This window comes from Pristiophorus japonicus, chromosome 12, assembly GCF_044704955.1.
Source record: "Pristiophorus japonicus isolate sPriJap1 chromosome 12, sPriJap1.hap1, whole genome shotgun sequence".
Classification (NCBI taxonomy): domain Eukaryota; kingdom Metazoa; phylum Chordata; class Chondrichthyes; family Pristiophoridae; genus Pristiophorus; species Pristiophorus japonicus.
The window spans coordinates 170,121,180-170,135,628 of record NC_091988.1 but is presented as its reverse complement, the minus strand read 5'-3'; the positions used below and the strand labels follow the sequence as shown (position 1 = coordinate 170,135,628).

General features: G+C 44.7%; 1 protein-coding gene across 5 annotated transcripts in view; it reads right to left on the bottom strand.

The window, feature by feature from the left end:
- Nucleotides 1–14,449, bottom strand: part of LOC139277046 (uridine-cytidine kinase-like 1) — a 168,954-nt gene that overhangs the window by 78,464 nt on the left and 76,041 nt on the right. For 4 of the 5 annotated variants that reach the window (XM_070895056.1, XM_070895054.1, XM_070895057.1 and 1 more), the window contains exons 2-5: nt 11,062–11,255; nt 6,028–6,134; nt 4,859–5,029; nt 3,473–3,544 (exon numbers count right to left, since the gene is read on the bottom strand). In XM_070895056.1, coding sequence (XP_070751157.1) covers nt 3,473–3,544; nt 4,859–5,029; nt 6,028–6,134; nt 11,062–11,255 — 544 coding nt within the window. The remainder of the gene's footprint in view (nt 1–3,472; nt 3,545–4,858; nt 5,030–6,027; nt 6,135–11,061; nt 11,256–14,449) is intronic. The other variant, XM_070895058.1, reaches the window with a different exon arrangement.

The window sequence follows — 14,449 nt, the reverse complement described above, 5'->3', positions numbered from 1 at the left end:
GTTTGATTCACATTGGAGTCAGAAACAGAGGGTGCTGATCATGGCACAACAGACACAATATTATTAAATATTATGGCCATGCACCAATTTGAATATGTGTATAAAAAATGCCTCTGTGGTATATTAAATGGGTGAACACATTCAATCTCAAAAACCCTTATGTCAACTGATCCTTATGGAATTTCCCATTTTAAGTGTTCCACATTTACCTGCAATAACTATTATGCCTGTAGGTGATGCTGTGATTGGCCTTTACAATGTTAAAAATCACCAAAAACTTTAGATCCCAAAATAACACCTGCTGTGGAATAGTGACTGACCTTAGGAATCAGCATATATTTCCACACATAAGCCTCTGGGTGGGTCTGTAGCACAATTATTTCCCTATATTTAATGTACAATTTGTAATTCATTTATAATGTGCATTAATGTCACATTCTTAAGTAAGTCATTGCTGGCTCTAAAATCCCTTCATCCCCACAACCACTGAGAATCTTTGGCTCAACAAGTCACAAAGGTACTCGAGAGTAGTACTGGTGAATACATGTAGACAATGGAAGGTGTAAGTCCATGTTCTTTGCCCTTCGCTACATTTATTTGCCATCCATTCCCTCGCTGAAGTAGTTTCCCTGCCTTTGCTCCCCTTGTTCCACCCACCCTTCTCCCTGATCCGTCTCATCATCCCATTCTCCGACAGGTTCCTTCTCCTCCCAGTCTCCCTTCTCTTCCCCCTCTCCTTTCCCTGTCACTCTTCATCCGTTCCTCTCCCTGAACCCATTCTCTATCTACCCTTCAACCTTCTCTTCCCCTTCTCCTCTCCTCTCCTCTCTGTGTCACATTTCCCATCTTCTACCTCTCTCTGTTTGAACTCTTCCTCTCCCCTCATCGCTCCTTCCCTTTCTTCCTCCCCTCCTCTCTCCCCCTCACTCTCCCATTTGCCTCTTCCCTCCTTTCTCCCCCCGCTGTATTGATCCAATTATTCCCTCTGTTCTCTAACCCTGTATGATCTGAATACTATATTTGGTAGTATATTAAAAAATTGCGCTTGTGTTTATTCTATTTCCTCTTTAGTTCCAATACAGGCAATTCAAAAGATGAGCTGAGCTGATATTTTAGCTTTAATCGGAGGAAATGTTAGCATGGATCAGAGAATCAGGAACTAAAGCCAATAAATCCCCTGGACCTGATGGCCTACATCCTGGGATTTTAAAAGAATTGGCGACACAGATAGCAGATGCATTGATTTCAATCTTCCAGAATTCCCTAGGTTCTAGATGGTCCCTGTGGATTGGAAGGTAGCAAATGTAACCCCGCTATTCAAGAAAGAGGGAGAGCGAAAACAGGGAACTACAGACCAGTTAGCCTGACATCAGTCGTATGCAAAATGCTGGAATCTATTATTAGGGAACAAGGCACTTAGAAAATCATATGATTGGGCAGAGTCAACGCGCATTTATGAAATGGAAATCGTGTTTGACAAATCTGCTGGAGTTGTTAGAGGTTGTAATAATCAGGGTGGATAAGGGGAATTAGTGGATCAGGTGCAATGTTCCCCCTAAGATGCAGGGCCGCCCATCAATTGCAAGGTTGAAGAGACGCTGTGCAGGCGTGGCTGCTGCAGCAAATTTAAAGGCACCGTGCAGGAAAAAACAATTAGGGGGTCCAGTGGATGTGGTGTATTTGGATTTGATAAGGTGCCACGCAAGAGGTTATTACACAAAATTATGACTCATGGGATTGGGGGTAATATAATAGCATGGATTGAAGATTGGTTAATGGACTGAAAACAGAGAGTAGGAACAAACGGGTATTTTCGGGTTGGCAGACTAACTAGTGGGGTACCGCAGGATTTGATGCTTGGGCCTTAGCTATTCACAATCTGTATCAATGATTTAGATGAGGGGACTGAGTGTTAATGCATTCATGTTTGCTGACGATACAAAGCTAGGTGGAAAGTAAGTTGTGAGGAGAATGAAAAGAGGCTGCAAGGGGATAGGGACAGAGTAAGTGAGGGGCAAAAACATGGCAGATGGAATATAATGTGGAGAAATGTGACGTTATCCACTTTGGTACCAAAAATAGAAAAGCAGAGTATGTTTTTAAATGGCGAGAGATCGAAACATGTTGGTATTCAGAGGTACCACAGGTGTCCTTGCACACAAATCACTGAAAGTTCAGCAAGCAATTTTGAAAGCAAATGGTATGTTAGCCTGTATTACAAAAGGATCGGCTATAAGAGTAAAGAAGCCTTACTACAATTATATAGGGCCTTAGTGAGAACACACCTGGAATACTGTATACAGTTTTGGTCTCCTAACCTAAGGAAGTATATACTTGCCTTAGAGGGAGTACAACAAAGGTTCACTAGACTGATTCCTGGGATGGTTGGGGGGGGGATTGTCCTACAAGGAGAGATTGAGCAGACTAGGCTTATATTCCCTAGCATTTAGAAGAATGAAAGGTGATCTCATTGAAACATAAAATATTCTTACAGGGCTTGACCGGATAGATATGGTGATAGTGCTGGATGGTGGAGTTGAGGTAGAAGATCAGCCACAATCTTATTGAATGGCGGAGCAGGGTCAAGGGGACAAATGGCCTACCCTTGCTCCTAGTTCTTATGTTCTTAAGCAGGCATGGAGATTAACATGCCAGATTCAATGTCAGTGCTGATTTTATTGCTAATTTCAGGAGCGCAGACCTTCACGTTTGTTTCTCCGCTCCCACCAAGCGACTCTCCATGCTGGGAGAAGAGTCGCTGAATTCTGCACTTGTCCAGAGTCAAAACAGGTACATATTATTCTGGTCGCTGTATAAATTCTAGTTTGTAGGATTTCAACCTAACTCATACTGGAGCTAATATCCTTTCCAGTTTGGTACACAGTCAAATGCTGCCTGTACATAGTCACCATTAAAGAAACTTATACAGGCAAGACAGATAAAAGCATTATTTATATTGAAAAAGACCATGTTACAATTTTTTTTCAAATCACAAGTACAGTTTACAGAAATTCAGGGATGCTTAAAGGGCTAGAATTGGAGGAGCACAGAGATCTGGGAGGGTTGTAGGGCTGGAGAAGGACGCAGAGGTAGGAAAGAGCGAAGCTACAGAGGGATTTGAACACAAGGATGAGCATATCTGTGAAGTACTCCTCCAGGCTCCACAAAAATACTGAGTGTCACATTTGGCCCATGCATTCCCGTCCCCCTCCCCTTCATCTCCCTTCCCTCACAGGCACGCTCGGCATTGGAGTCGGCTCAAAATTCCTTAGGCCCCGACCAACGAGCTGTATTGGGACACCTGATTGGCATCCGCAGCTCGCAAGCTTCATGCCAACCAAACCCGAGGACCAATTTACATTGGGCCTCAGGACAACGTCTTTGGGAGTGCGTTGGGATCATCTGTCCCCTTCCCACAGGGCGAGTTGTATTTCCCCCCCAAAAACTCAAAGTCGAATGTTGTGACACTTACCTTCAACAATTCTTTATCAGCAAAAGCCAGGATGCCTTCGAAAATGATCACACTGGCTCCATATAATGTTTTCTGAAGCACAAAATACAGACTATGAATCAGTTTGTCACAACAAAGAAATAAGTCATATTTAAAAATAATATTAGATGTTGGAGGTACAGCACTTGCTCAGTATCACTTAATGACCAGCCCTAAGTGATCTGTTTTGATTAGAACAATTAGACCTTTCATCTTGACCTAATAAAGTTATCTATAAATGTAAAATTCCACTTGAACATGACTTTCTCCTCTTTCCTTAGGCCTGCTCGCCACACCCAAATACACATCATGCTCTGGATAATAGGATGTCAATGATTCTGTCTGCCCAATGATCAGAGGGTGCACAACATCAGGCTAGTGTTTGATTCACCTCACTGGAAAAAACAACTGCCACTAATCAGGCTGCCCTTCACCAATTCCACAGTCGGTGTCACAAAGCCAAAGCTCTTGAAATTACACCGGCGATAATAATATGCCTAACTGTTTTTGTCTGAAATTCCTCTCTTATTTTAGCAGAGGTTTTACCCAATTTATTTTAAATGGGATAACAATTCGATTAAAATAGTAGAAATTAAGCATTCCTGCACTAGCATCCCATTGCACAATTTCAGAGCTTATTTCCTTCACTCTGTAATGTAAGAAGTTGGTGTGTCATTGTACATTACTTTAGCTACAGTCACATTAACTGAACTAAAATACTCTGATCTTAGTCACATTTTGAAAATATTTCTTCCTAAAGAATACTGCAGAAGGAATTAATGCTTGCTTCATTGGTTTTACAGCATACTTATAGCACCGTGCAAGGAAACTAATCCACTTTCTAATTCAACTGTGTAAAGACGGACAATAATGGAGGATCTCAAAATGGCCTCTGCAATGTTTTTACAAAATAGAACCAGTCATCTGGGAAAGTTAAAGATAGTGAAGCCTATCACAGGACTTCAAATGGCAAAATACTAAATTATGTTTTGCTGTTTTTTTCCACAATATATTCTTATTGTTCATTTTAGATATACAGTATTACATTAAAATCAGAAAACAAAATCATACAATCGGAGAAATTACACCATAGGAGGCCATTCATCCCATAATGCCTGTGCTGGCACTAACTCTTCAAATGGAACTATCTGCTCTAATCCATTTTCCCAACTTTTTCCTGTATTCTTTTATATTCTCTTTTCAAATATTTATCCAATTCCCTTTTAATTTATATTATTGAGTCTACCTCAATAGCCACTTATGCCAAAGAATGAAATGTTCCAATAACCCTCGATGTAAAAATGATCATTCGTTCATGGGATGTGGGCGTCGCTGGCAAATCCTTATTTCATTGTGCACTGAACTTACCCATTCCTTCTTCCTGCAGTGTGACGTAAAATCATATACAGGGATTTTTACACTTTTTCCTCGTTTTAGTTTCCTGAGAGTGGACACAATGAGATCAAAGTCAAACGCATCCGGATGGTCAAAATTATAGTCATTGCTGGCTGCTCGCTCCTGCTGCTCTTTAGTGAGTACCTACGGGCCAAATGTTGAGCATGAGACACCTGACAGTAATAGTGTAGTTCTAGATATGAAGATGCAGCATGCTCAGGCAGAAGTGCTAATTGGAATATTGTGTGACAAGGTTAGCAGCCGGCTTCAAGGCCTAATTGGTTTAACCTTCTCGCATAATATTATAACTGGGGCTCCGAATACAAGAAGCTCAGTGCTGGGTGTACTACGTTGTAAAATCTGCCCTTTAGTGATCACTACTGCACTGTTAGTGGGATCACTGTGATTTACTGTGGAACAGAATACAGCAGAAAAGTCATTTACAGAAAATAAACCACATTGCAGTACTTAATGTAGATATATAAAAAAAAGGGATTTTAAGAAGTCTGCATTACTGGATATGAAAGTAAAATAATCTGGGAAGGTTTCTCTCTCCTCCGTGTTCTATTACAATCCCACACATCCTCCAATGGTAGGGTTCCTGCTCTGCAGGTGGGGTTTTTTTTTGCATCTGCAATCATCATCATCATAGGCAGTCCCTCGGAATCGAGGAAGACTTGTTTCCACTCTTAGCATGATTTCTTAGGTGGCTGTACAGTCCAATATGAGAACCAGTCTCTGTCACAGGTGGGACAGACAGTGGGTGAGGGGAAGGGTGGGCAGGGAGCATGGTTTGCCGCACACTCCTTCCGCTGCCTGCGCTTGATTTCTGCATGCGCTCGGCAACGATACTCGAGGAGCTCAGCGCCCTCCCGGATGCACTTCCTCCACCTCGGGCGGTCTTCAGTCAGGGTCTCCCAGGTGTCAGTGGTGATGTCGCACTTTATCAGGGAAGCTTTGAGGGTGTCCTTGTAACGTTTCCTCTGCCCACCTTTGTCTCGTTTGCCGTGAAGGAGTTCAGAGTAGAGCGCTTGCTTTGGGAGTCTCGTGTCTGGCATGCAAACTATGTGGCCTGCCCCGCTGGGCATCTGCAATAGCCTCAGATTAAATAACGAGAATTTATCAGTCAAAAACAAACACACCTTGTAAAAGGAGTCCACAGCCAGAAGCACGACCCAGGGAACATCCAAAGCTTCTATTATCTTCCTGGCAACTGTCGTTTTCCCTGAAGCACTGCCACCACACAACCCTAAAAAAAGTAACACAATATGTAGCTGCCAGTTTTCTGAAATGTAACAGAAGACCTTTTCCTTTTTAAAAATGTTCCCATTTCTAACCTTCCCTTCTCCTGCACGAGACCTCTCTGCTGTAAACAGCTCCTAATGCTGAGGGAGGAGCTGGTGACTTACTCCTCGGTCTCTGAAAATCCCAATCTAAATCCCACAGCTAAGAGGTTAGTGAACATATCCTTGCCCTTGGGTTATTCCCTCGTCCATTTCAGGGAATGCATGGCTTCCATTTGCCACCTCTCCTAACAGCACCGCTGAGATTGGGATTTCATCAAAATGTCATCATGGGTCTACATCCTACCACATGCTACCACTCTGTGGGACAGCATACAGCATGACCAATGTGGGATGGGGCTTTTTCCAAATATTTGACTGATGCAGCATGACTGAAGGGCTTGAATTGCCAACAGTAAAATAGAAATGTTTGTACATGACACAGGTGACTGGAGGTATTCGCTACACCAATGCTGCCCATCATTATGAAGAGAGGATAAAAGAAACACTTTACCGAATGAATGCGCTTGCGTTGGGACCTTACACACTGGGAGTGCCCATCAGGAATCTGAGTTCATTTGTGATTTTCCAGTCAAAATGGATGGGTTAAAAAATTGCCTCTGCAATTTTCTAATACACGCTCCCGGTTGGCAAGACTCCACACCAAAAGCACATTATGAAATTACTTCTAAAGTGTTCCCTGCATCAAATGGAAGGGTGTGTGTATCAGGCCAGAACTGCAGTACACAGATATTGAGCTCAATTTTGCCCAAAGCCGTTTTTTGGCGTAATGCCAGAGTTACGCCCATTTTTCTAGACCAGAACTACTCTAAAAAATAAACATGCCAAGTTTCTGTGCTCTATTTTGACAGCGCGCAGCCTGTCCTGTAGCCTTTGGTGGGTGGAGCCAACTGCCTGCGCCAAAAAAACGAAGCCGACCCTTCTGCGCATGGGAGAAAAAAAAAGGACGCTTTTGACGTGATTGCTATGGGCACACATGCGCAGTACAGCTCCCACTTTGCAATCGGCCATTTTTGAAGAGCCAGTTGTGTGTGAGAACTTTAATTCTCAGTGGAAAAATCGAAGCTGCAATACAAGATGCAATCCGGCTCAAGGACCAAGAATTTCTTACACAATGAAGTGGAGGTACTAGTTACTGTGATTGAGGGCAGATGGCAGGAACTGGACACCAGCAGAGGTCACATAAAAGTTCCAACCAAAGAAATGAAATGCTGGAACCAACTTGCAAAAGATTACTGTGCAATGGTGATCACCCCGACGTCTGGAGGCCAGTGCAAAAAGACATGGCAGGACCTTGGTCAAGTAGTTAGTGTAAGTAATATTTTCATTTATTCACTGGAATTGCAATTGTAAATGTGACCAGCTGTATGTCCCACCCAACAGAAAGCCACCCTCTCTAAAAAGTTATATTTTCATCTGGCAGAGGAAGGTGGCACACAACAAAAGGGAAAGAACTCAAACAGGAGGAGGCCCGGCAAATCTGCACCGACTGACACCCTTGGAAGACAGGGGCGCTACTTTGATGGGTCCTGCCTGGAGAAAAGCAACCACCACTGCACAAGCTGGGCCCACACTCGAGGGAGAGGGTAAGTCCTGCAAATTCCATGGTCTGGCTTTGCTAAATGTTAAGTACTGCGTGGGCTAGCTATGCTTCGGCTCATGGGGATGTCTCCGTCAGCTACGCTTCGGTTGATGCAATGTGCTATCATTCATCGTGGTCCTTCAAATGAGCCTGCTGCCTGCACTGTGTGAGCCTACTCAAACCACCCTGCCCCCTCCTCTGCTGCTAACCATTTGTCTGTTCTGTTATATTTTGCAGAATTTGAGGCCAACCCTGACGATGAAGAAGATTCAGACGAGGATGAGCCTGAAGAGGTAGTTCAAACACTCTCAGTGAACATGAGGGAGGGAATGTTGCAGGTTGACACACTGTTGGTGAACATGAGGGAGGGCATGTCACAGGTAGCTGAGACACTGTCGGTGAACATGAGGAAGGGAATGTTGGAGGTAGTTGAGACACTGTCAGGGCACACGACGGAGGGAATTTTGGAGTTAGCTGCTGTAATAAGGGAAAATGCCCAGACCCCGCTCCCAATGACAGAATCAACTGCCACTCCCACTCCAATCCCCAGATCAGCCTCTGAAGAGGGCCAAGCCTGGCCCTCCACATTACCGCCTGCCCGCACCCCCCATCAAGAAGTGCGCATTACCCGAGATGTTCATAAGAATAAGCTTGGTACCAACCCGAGAAACGCTGTGCCACCGCCTGCGGGCAGGGGTGGAGTCACCAAGACCAAGCATGGCAAGCGGTCTTAGAATAAGGTGGGGAAGAGATGGGTGCCGCCTTTCTTTGCTGCTGCTGTTGTTACTGTTGTAACTGTTCTTAAATTAAAAGTTTTTTGTAAGTTATGTAAATTTACAAGTTTAAAAGTTAATAAGTGATCTTAGAGTTTGTAAGTGATCTTCAAGTTTGTAAGTGATCTTAAGTGAAAACTTTAAAGTTTGATACAAGAATATGTTTATTAAAGTTAAGTAAAACAAATATTTGTTAAACTTTTGAATAAAATATATTTTAAATTACAACTGAATCATTTACATTATTTGTTCGATTATTAACACAACTCTTAAAGTAAACAAGGATCATTTCCATTATTTGCTCCATTAACACAACACTACATTATGAAACAGGTCCAAACAGTAAACATGGTCCATTTGGAATAGTTGCCGCTGAGCCTTCAGGCAGCAAAGTGTTCACGGATGAGCTGCTGGCGCAAGGCTCGAGCAATCGTTAAAGGGGCACGATGGCCCGCCCTCCTCCGCCGTCGTGCTCCGGGTTCAGGTAGTTGCATGGCTTCCTCATCCTCATCATCTACATCTTCCCCATCATTATCATCAGCCACTCTCACTTCAGGTGGGTCGTCTACTACCATCTGTTGCTGCCTCATGATGGCTAAGTTATGCAGCATCCAGCACACAACAGTGAACTGACTGACAATCTCAGGGGAGTATTGCAAGTAGCTTCCGGAATGGTCCAGGCATCAGAAACGCTGTTTCAAGATGCCAATGGTCCTCTCTATGATGCTGCGCATTGCAATGTGTGACATGTTGTATTCCCGCTCAGCTTCCGTCCGGGTTATGCGCAGGGGCATCATGAACCAGGTGGCGAGGCTGTACCCTTTATCTCCCAGTAGCCTGCTCTGCCCTTCTGGCTGCTGCTGAAACATGGCAGATATAGCGCTCTCACGTAGGATGAGTGCATCATGGGTGCTCCCAGGGTATCTCACATCAACTGACATGCGATGCATGTCATCACACACAAGCTGCACATTAACAGAGTGGAAGCCTTTTCTGTTCCTGTCCATCTCGAAATCCTTCAAAGGTGCTCGCAAGGCGATGTGGGTACAATCAATGCAGCCCTGTACCTTTGGGAAACCAGCAATCCTGGAGAAGCCCACAGTCCTGCCACACATTGCCTGGGCAGTCATGGGGAACTTTATATAGTCATTCCTCTGGGCATATAGTGCAGCAGTCACCTGCCGAATGCACACATGTGTTGCATGTTGAGAAATGGCGCACAGATCCCCAGTTGTAGCTTGGAACAATCCAGATGCATAGAATGAAAGTGCAGCTGTAACCTTCACTTCAACTGACAAAGCAGTCCTCGTGACGCTTCTAGGTTGCAGGTCTGCTTTCACCAACTCACAGATCTCAGTTACAACATCTTTGCGGAAATGCTGCCTTCTGACACAGTCTGCATAACTCAGGTGTAGGTACGAATGCCTGCCTCGATATACCCGATGTGGGTAACGCCTCCTGCCCATCAGCCTAGGGGTTCTGAGGTTCGTCATGCGATGACGTTGAATCAATTTTCTCCTCCGCAGCACCAATATGCAAAAAGCTTGCACAACGTATGGCATTGTCAGTATTGCCCTCATGCTTAAATGTTACCTTTGCAAGAAGCTCAAAACAGCAGGCAGAACTAGGTTCTTTGTTCTCTCTCCCCACAGGTCTGTATGGACCATACCCAGATCTGAGCAGGCGCAGTGATCGGGACCCCCCTCCCCAACCCCCCGGGCTACATTTGATGCGGAGTGCAGTCTTGTGATGCCTTACGATCGCCTTCCACAGCCCCCACCCACCCGGGCTACATTTGATGAGTAGTGCAGTATTCTGATACATTCCGATCACCTTCCACAGCCCACAACCCACCTAGGCTTGATTTGATGCATAGTGCAGGCTTCTGATGCTTTCCGATCGTCTTCCACAGGCCCCCACCTCACCCCCCAGCCCCGGGCTTCTTTTGCAGCCGAGCCCCATGCCCATGTCTGGGCGCGGGACCGATTCTGCCAGCCGATGCGCCGACCCTCCATCCCTGTTTGCAGATGTTCGGTGGTGGCGTGTGAGTTGAAAAAAATATGAAAATTTACAGAATTCCATCAAACTTCCTTTTATTGCGTTATAAGGTAAACAAATGTAATTTTTATTATGCATATTTAAGTCTCCTTGACTCCCTCCAAAACTTCGCTGAAAAACAATGGCGTCTTTCTGCGCTGATGTTTCAATGTGCGCTGCTTTTTCTTAACTCACCAGAAGGTTTTTCGGGAGTGGTCAAACACACCGACCTAGGAGAAATTTGGGGGGCAAACTTCCATAATTCACAAAAACTGCCGCAGACATCAGCTTACGCAAAAAAAACTAACCTAAAAAAATCGTAACTGAGTTACGCTGGCGCACATTCCTTGGGAAACTTTAATTTTTTAACTTACGCCAAAAAAAGCGCACGCGACAAAAAAACATTGCAAATCACTGGAGAAAATCGAGCCCAAAACGCTCAATTCTGTAAAGTCACACAAACAACCATCTATTCCTTACCAATAACAAATGCTTCCTTGGACTGTGTCCCATGCTCGTTGTACCATGGAGGCCGCCCTGCAGTGTAAATTGTTCGTTTGCTTGTTCTTAAAAGTGGTGGCTCGGATTTGCACTGGCTAGTGGTTCGCTTTCGTGGTGACAGAGTGTTGGTCACCGGGGGTAATAATCTATCTAATGCCTCTTCACTGCTGCCACTGTAAATAGAACAGAGTTGTGTTAGTTATTCCCATAGTTAATATCCATAGTTTTTCAGTCAGAACAACAAAAGGCTATTGGGCCTATTGAAGCTCATCCCTCTTGTACTTAACTGTGTCATCATAGTCCAATGTCCAATCACTTCTGCCATTTAAACACCTCCTGTTTTCCACAGGTAATTCTATTTGGTATGGTACTCGGATTACCAACCCTTAAGGATTGACTGGGAGTCTACAGGAATCACAGATTAATCTTCCAGGCACTGCTGCGAACAACTTGAGAAAATAGTGAAAGAGAGTTGACGGGCAGCACCAGTGGACTAATTAGAGGAAGTGGTGCTCTGATAGGCCGGCACAGGATTGGGGTGGGTTTCCATCAGCAGGTTAGGCTGTGCTGGAGGCTAGGCGAGCAATGTAGGCAGTAAAGTTCCCAAATAATAGCCGTTCGTCTTTTGGCTGCAGCAATAGCCATTTTAGGTAAGTGCTCAAAGTCATTTTTCTATCCTTTCTCCACTTGCTTCCTTCCCCTTTCACTGTACCTTTTCTTAAGTCTGTGGCCTACCTGTAAGGGAAATGGCAAGTCAATTTGGGAATTAAAGGGTTGGCAACCACGGCTGGACTTTTAATCCCCGCTGAATAAATGTTTTGAAGTGGGCTGTAAAATGGGGTTTAAATGGCACCCTCCAGCTCCCAGTGCCTGTATGTACGGCAGGGTTGCCAACTCTCCTGGATTGTCTGAGTCTTCAGGAATGGAGGGTTGATCTCTCGGGCACTGCTGCCAGCAACCTGGGAAAAAATGCTTTGCATTCACGGTTTTTGCCTACGTACGATCACTTCACGTGAGCAAGTGACGGGCCTGAACTGCAGTCATGGAACACGGTAATAAGGAATTCAACTTATTGCTTGTGTCGGTGTACGTGAGTTCTGGTACCCTGCCTACCCCTCGCAGTGTCAGGACCCTACGCTCTGAGGTCTCTGTTTATTTCATTTATTATGGGCTCCTCCTCTCACTCCGTTATTTATTTTTTATTCATTCACGGGATGTGGGCTTCACTGCCAAGGCCAGAATTTATTGTCCATCCCTAATTACCCTTGACAACTGAGTGGCTTGTTGGGCCATTTCAGAGGGCAGTTAAAAGTCAACCACATTGCTGTGAGTCCGGAGTCACATATAGACCAGACCGTGTAAGGACACCAGATTTTCTTCTCTAAAGGACATTACTGAACCAAAAGGGTTTTTTATGACAATCCAGTAATTTAATGGTCCCTATTACTGCTGCTAGCTTTTTAATTCCAGATTAATTTACTTAATTAAATGTAAATTCCCCAGCTGCCATGGTGGGATTTGAACGCACATCTTAAGATCATTACTCTCTGGATTACTAGTCCAGTAACATAACCACTATGCTACCATACACCCCAAATACTATATAAAAGCAAATAGTTGTTGTTATAATAAAGACAAATAGAATTCCAGCTTTCGCACATTGAGGGTACTAAATAGAAAAGCAGGGAAACAATGCTGAATTTTACAAAGAATTGATTAAACCACAGTTGGATGTGTGCAGTTCCTGTCACCGGATTATAGGAAGCATAGTAACACCACGGCAAAGTGAGAGTATATATTCACTTCAATAATACCAGGAATGAGTTAGTATGCAGGTACAGCAAGTAATCAGGAAGGCAAATGAAATGGAATCGCCAGAAGATTGAAAGGGAAAGTTAGGCCCCTTTTTTCAGAGAGAGGGTTGTTACAATGTGGAATGCTTCATCACAATTAGCTGCCAATACAGAGTCGATAAAAGAGAATTCGATATGAATGCAAAAGTGTATAGGGAAAGAGCAGAGAAATGGTAGTGGATAGCAACAGCAGGGGTACAATCGAAAGAATGGCCTGCTATACTGTGAATTTTATGATTCTGTTAATAGGAACTATGGTTTATTTTTGATGAGACCACTTTAATATAGCCTAAGATGCTTGCCGTAAAATTGGGTATGTAATTGGCTAAGGGATAGGAGGCAGAGAAAAGCTGGCACATGGGACTTAATTGGAAAGCTCTTTTAAAGATCCGGTACAGCCAAATGGCACCCTTCTGTGCTGAAAGGTTCTATGATTCTTCTATTCTAAGTGTACAGATCCAGTTAGACAATTACATTTTTCAATCCTCCTGTTCTGCTCCAGCCTTTGGGACCGTAAATTCTATTCCATTATGCATTACATGACATAACACTCTTGTCTTGACCTGTAAACAGTCCCATTCTGCCTTACATATTGTATTAGGCCAACAGACACGTTCTGTCAACACATGAACAATGCATTAGACTAATCTGTTCCCTCCGTTCACTGTACTATGCAGATGACATGAGCTATGACAAAAATAGTGTCAGTGCTGTCAAAAAGCACTTATAATCACAAAATGTGACAAACCTATTTGAGACACAACAATGCAGTTCAACACAAATTGACACGGTTTCCTGTGTTTGGTAAATAAAAGGTACAAAATAGTTTAACGAAACATTTCTGTATCATGATTATACCCTTTAAATGCATTGGGGGAAAAATTGCCCCATGCCCCATTTGAAGGCGGTAACCTTCCGGGGTCGAGAAATTTATTGCCCAGCCTGGTGTTTCCGCCCCCCAGCATGGAATTCAGTCCTTCCGCCCCTCAACGGAGGCAGAGCGCTATCGGAGACACTCCACGCCTGTGATGGGGCGCTCCCAGGGCTCAGCGCCACTCTCCGGAGCCCAGCGCCCCGCTGGCAACGTCAGCGATACACGAGTGCTCCGCCTAGCACTGACGTGGCAGAACGCCCCTCCCCTTCAACTAAAGGGGAGGGCCGCTGCGCACTTCGCAGTCCCTTTGTCGGCCGCCACTGGGCCACCAGGGACGTCCTTGACCAGACCAACTGCCCAACACTCATAACGGAGTGCCGGGCTGCAGGATGGCGGCCCGGTCGATTCGAGGGCCGCCGTTGTTAGGCTGACAGAAGAGCTGGCCGACAGAAAAATATGGCGGACTATGGCCCAAACTGCCTTCCCTTTCAGGGGCGCCCCGATGGTGGATATCCATCAGCTTCGCGACCCGCAAAGCTGGCGATGAACATCGGCCGGCGCTAACCTCGCCACCCGCAGGACAATTTCCCACGCGGGGCCTTTCACCAAAGAATTTCATGGGCATTTACTGGGCAGAGGT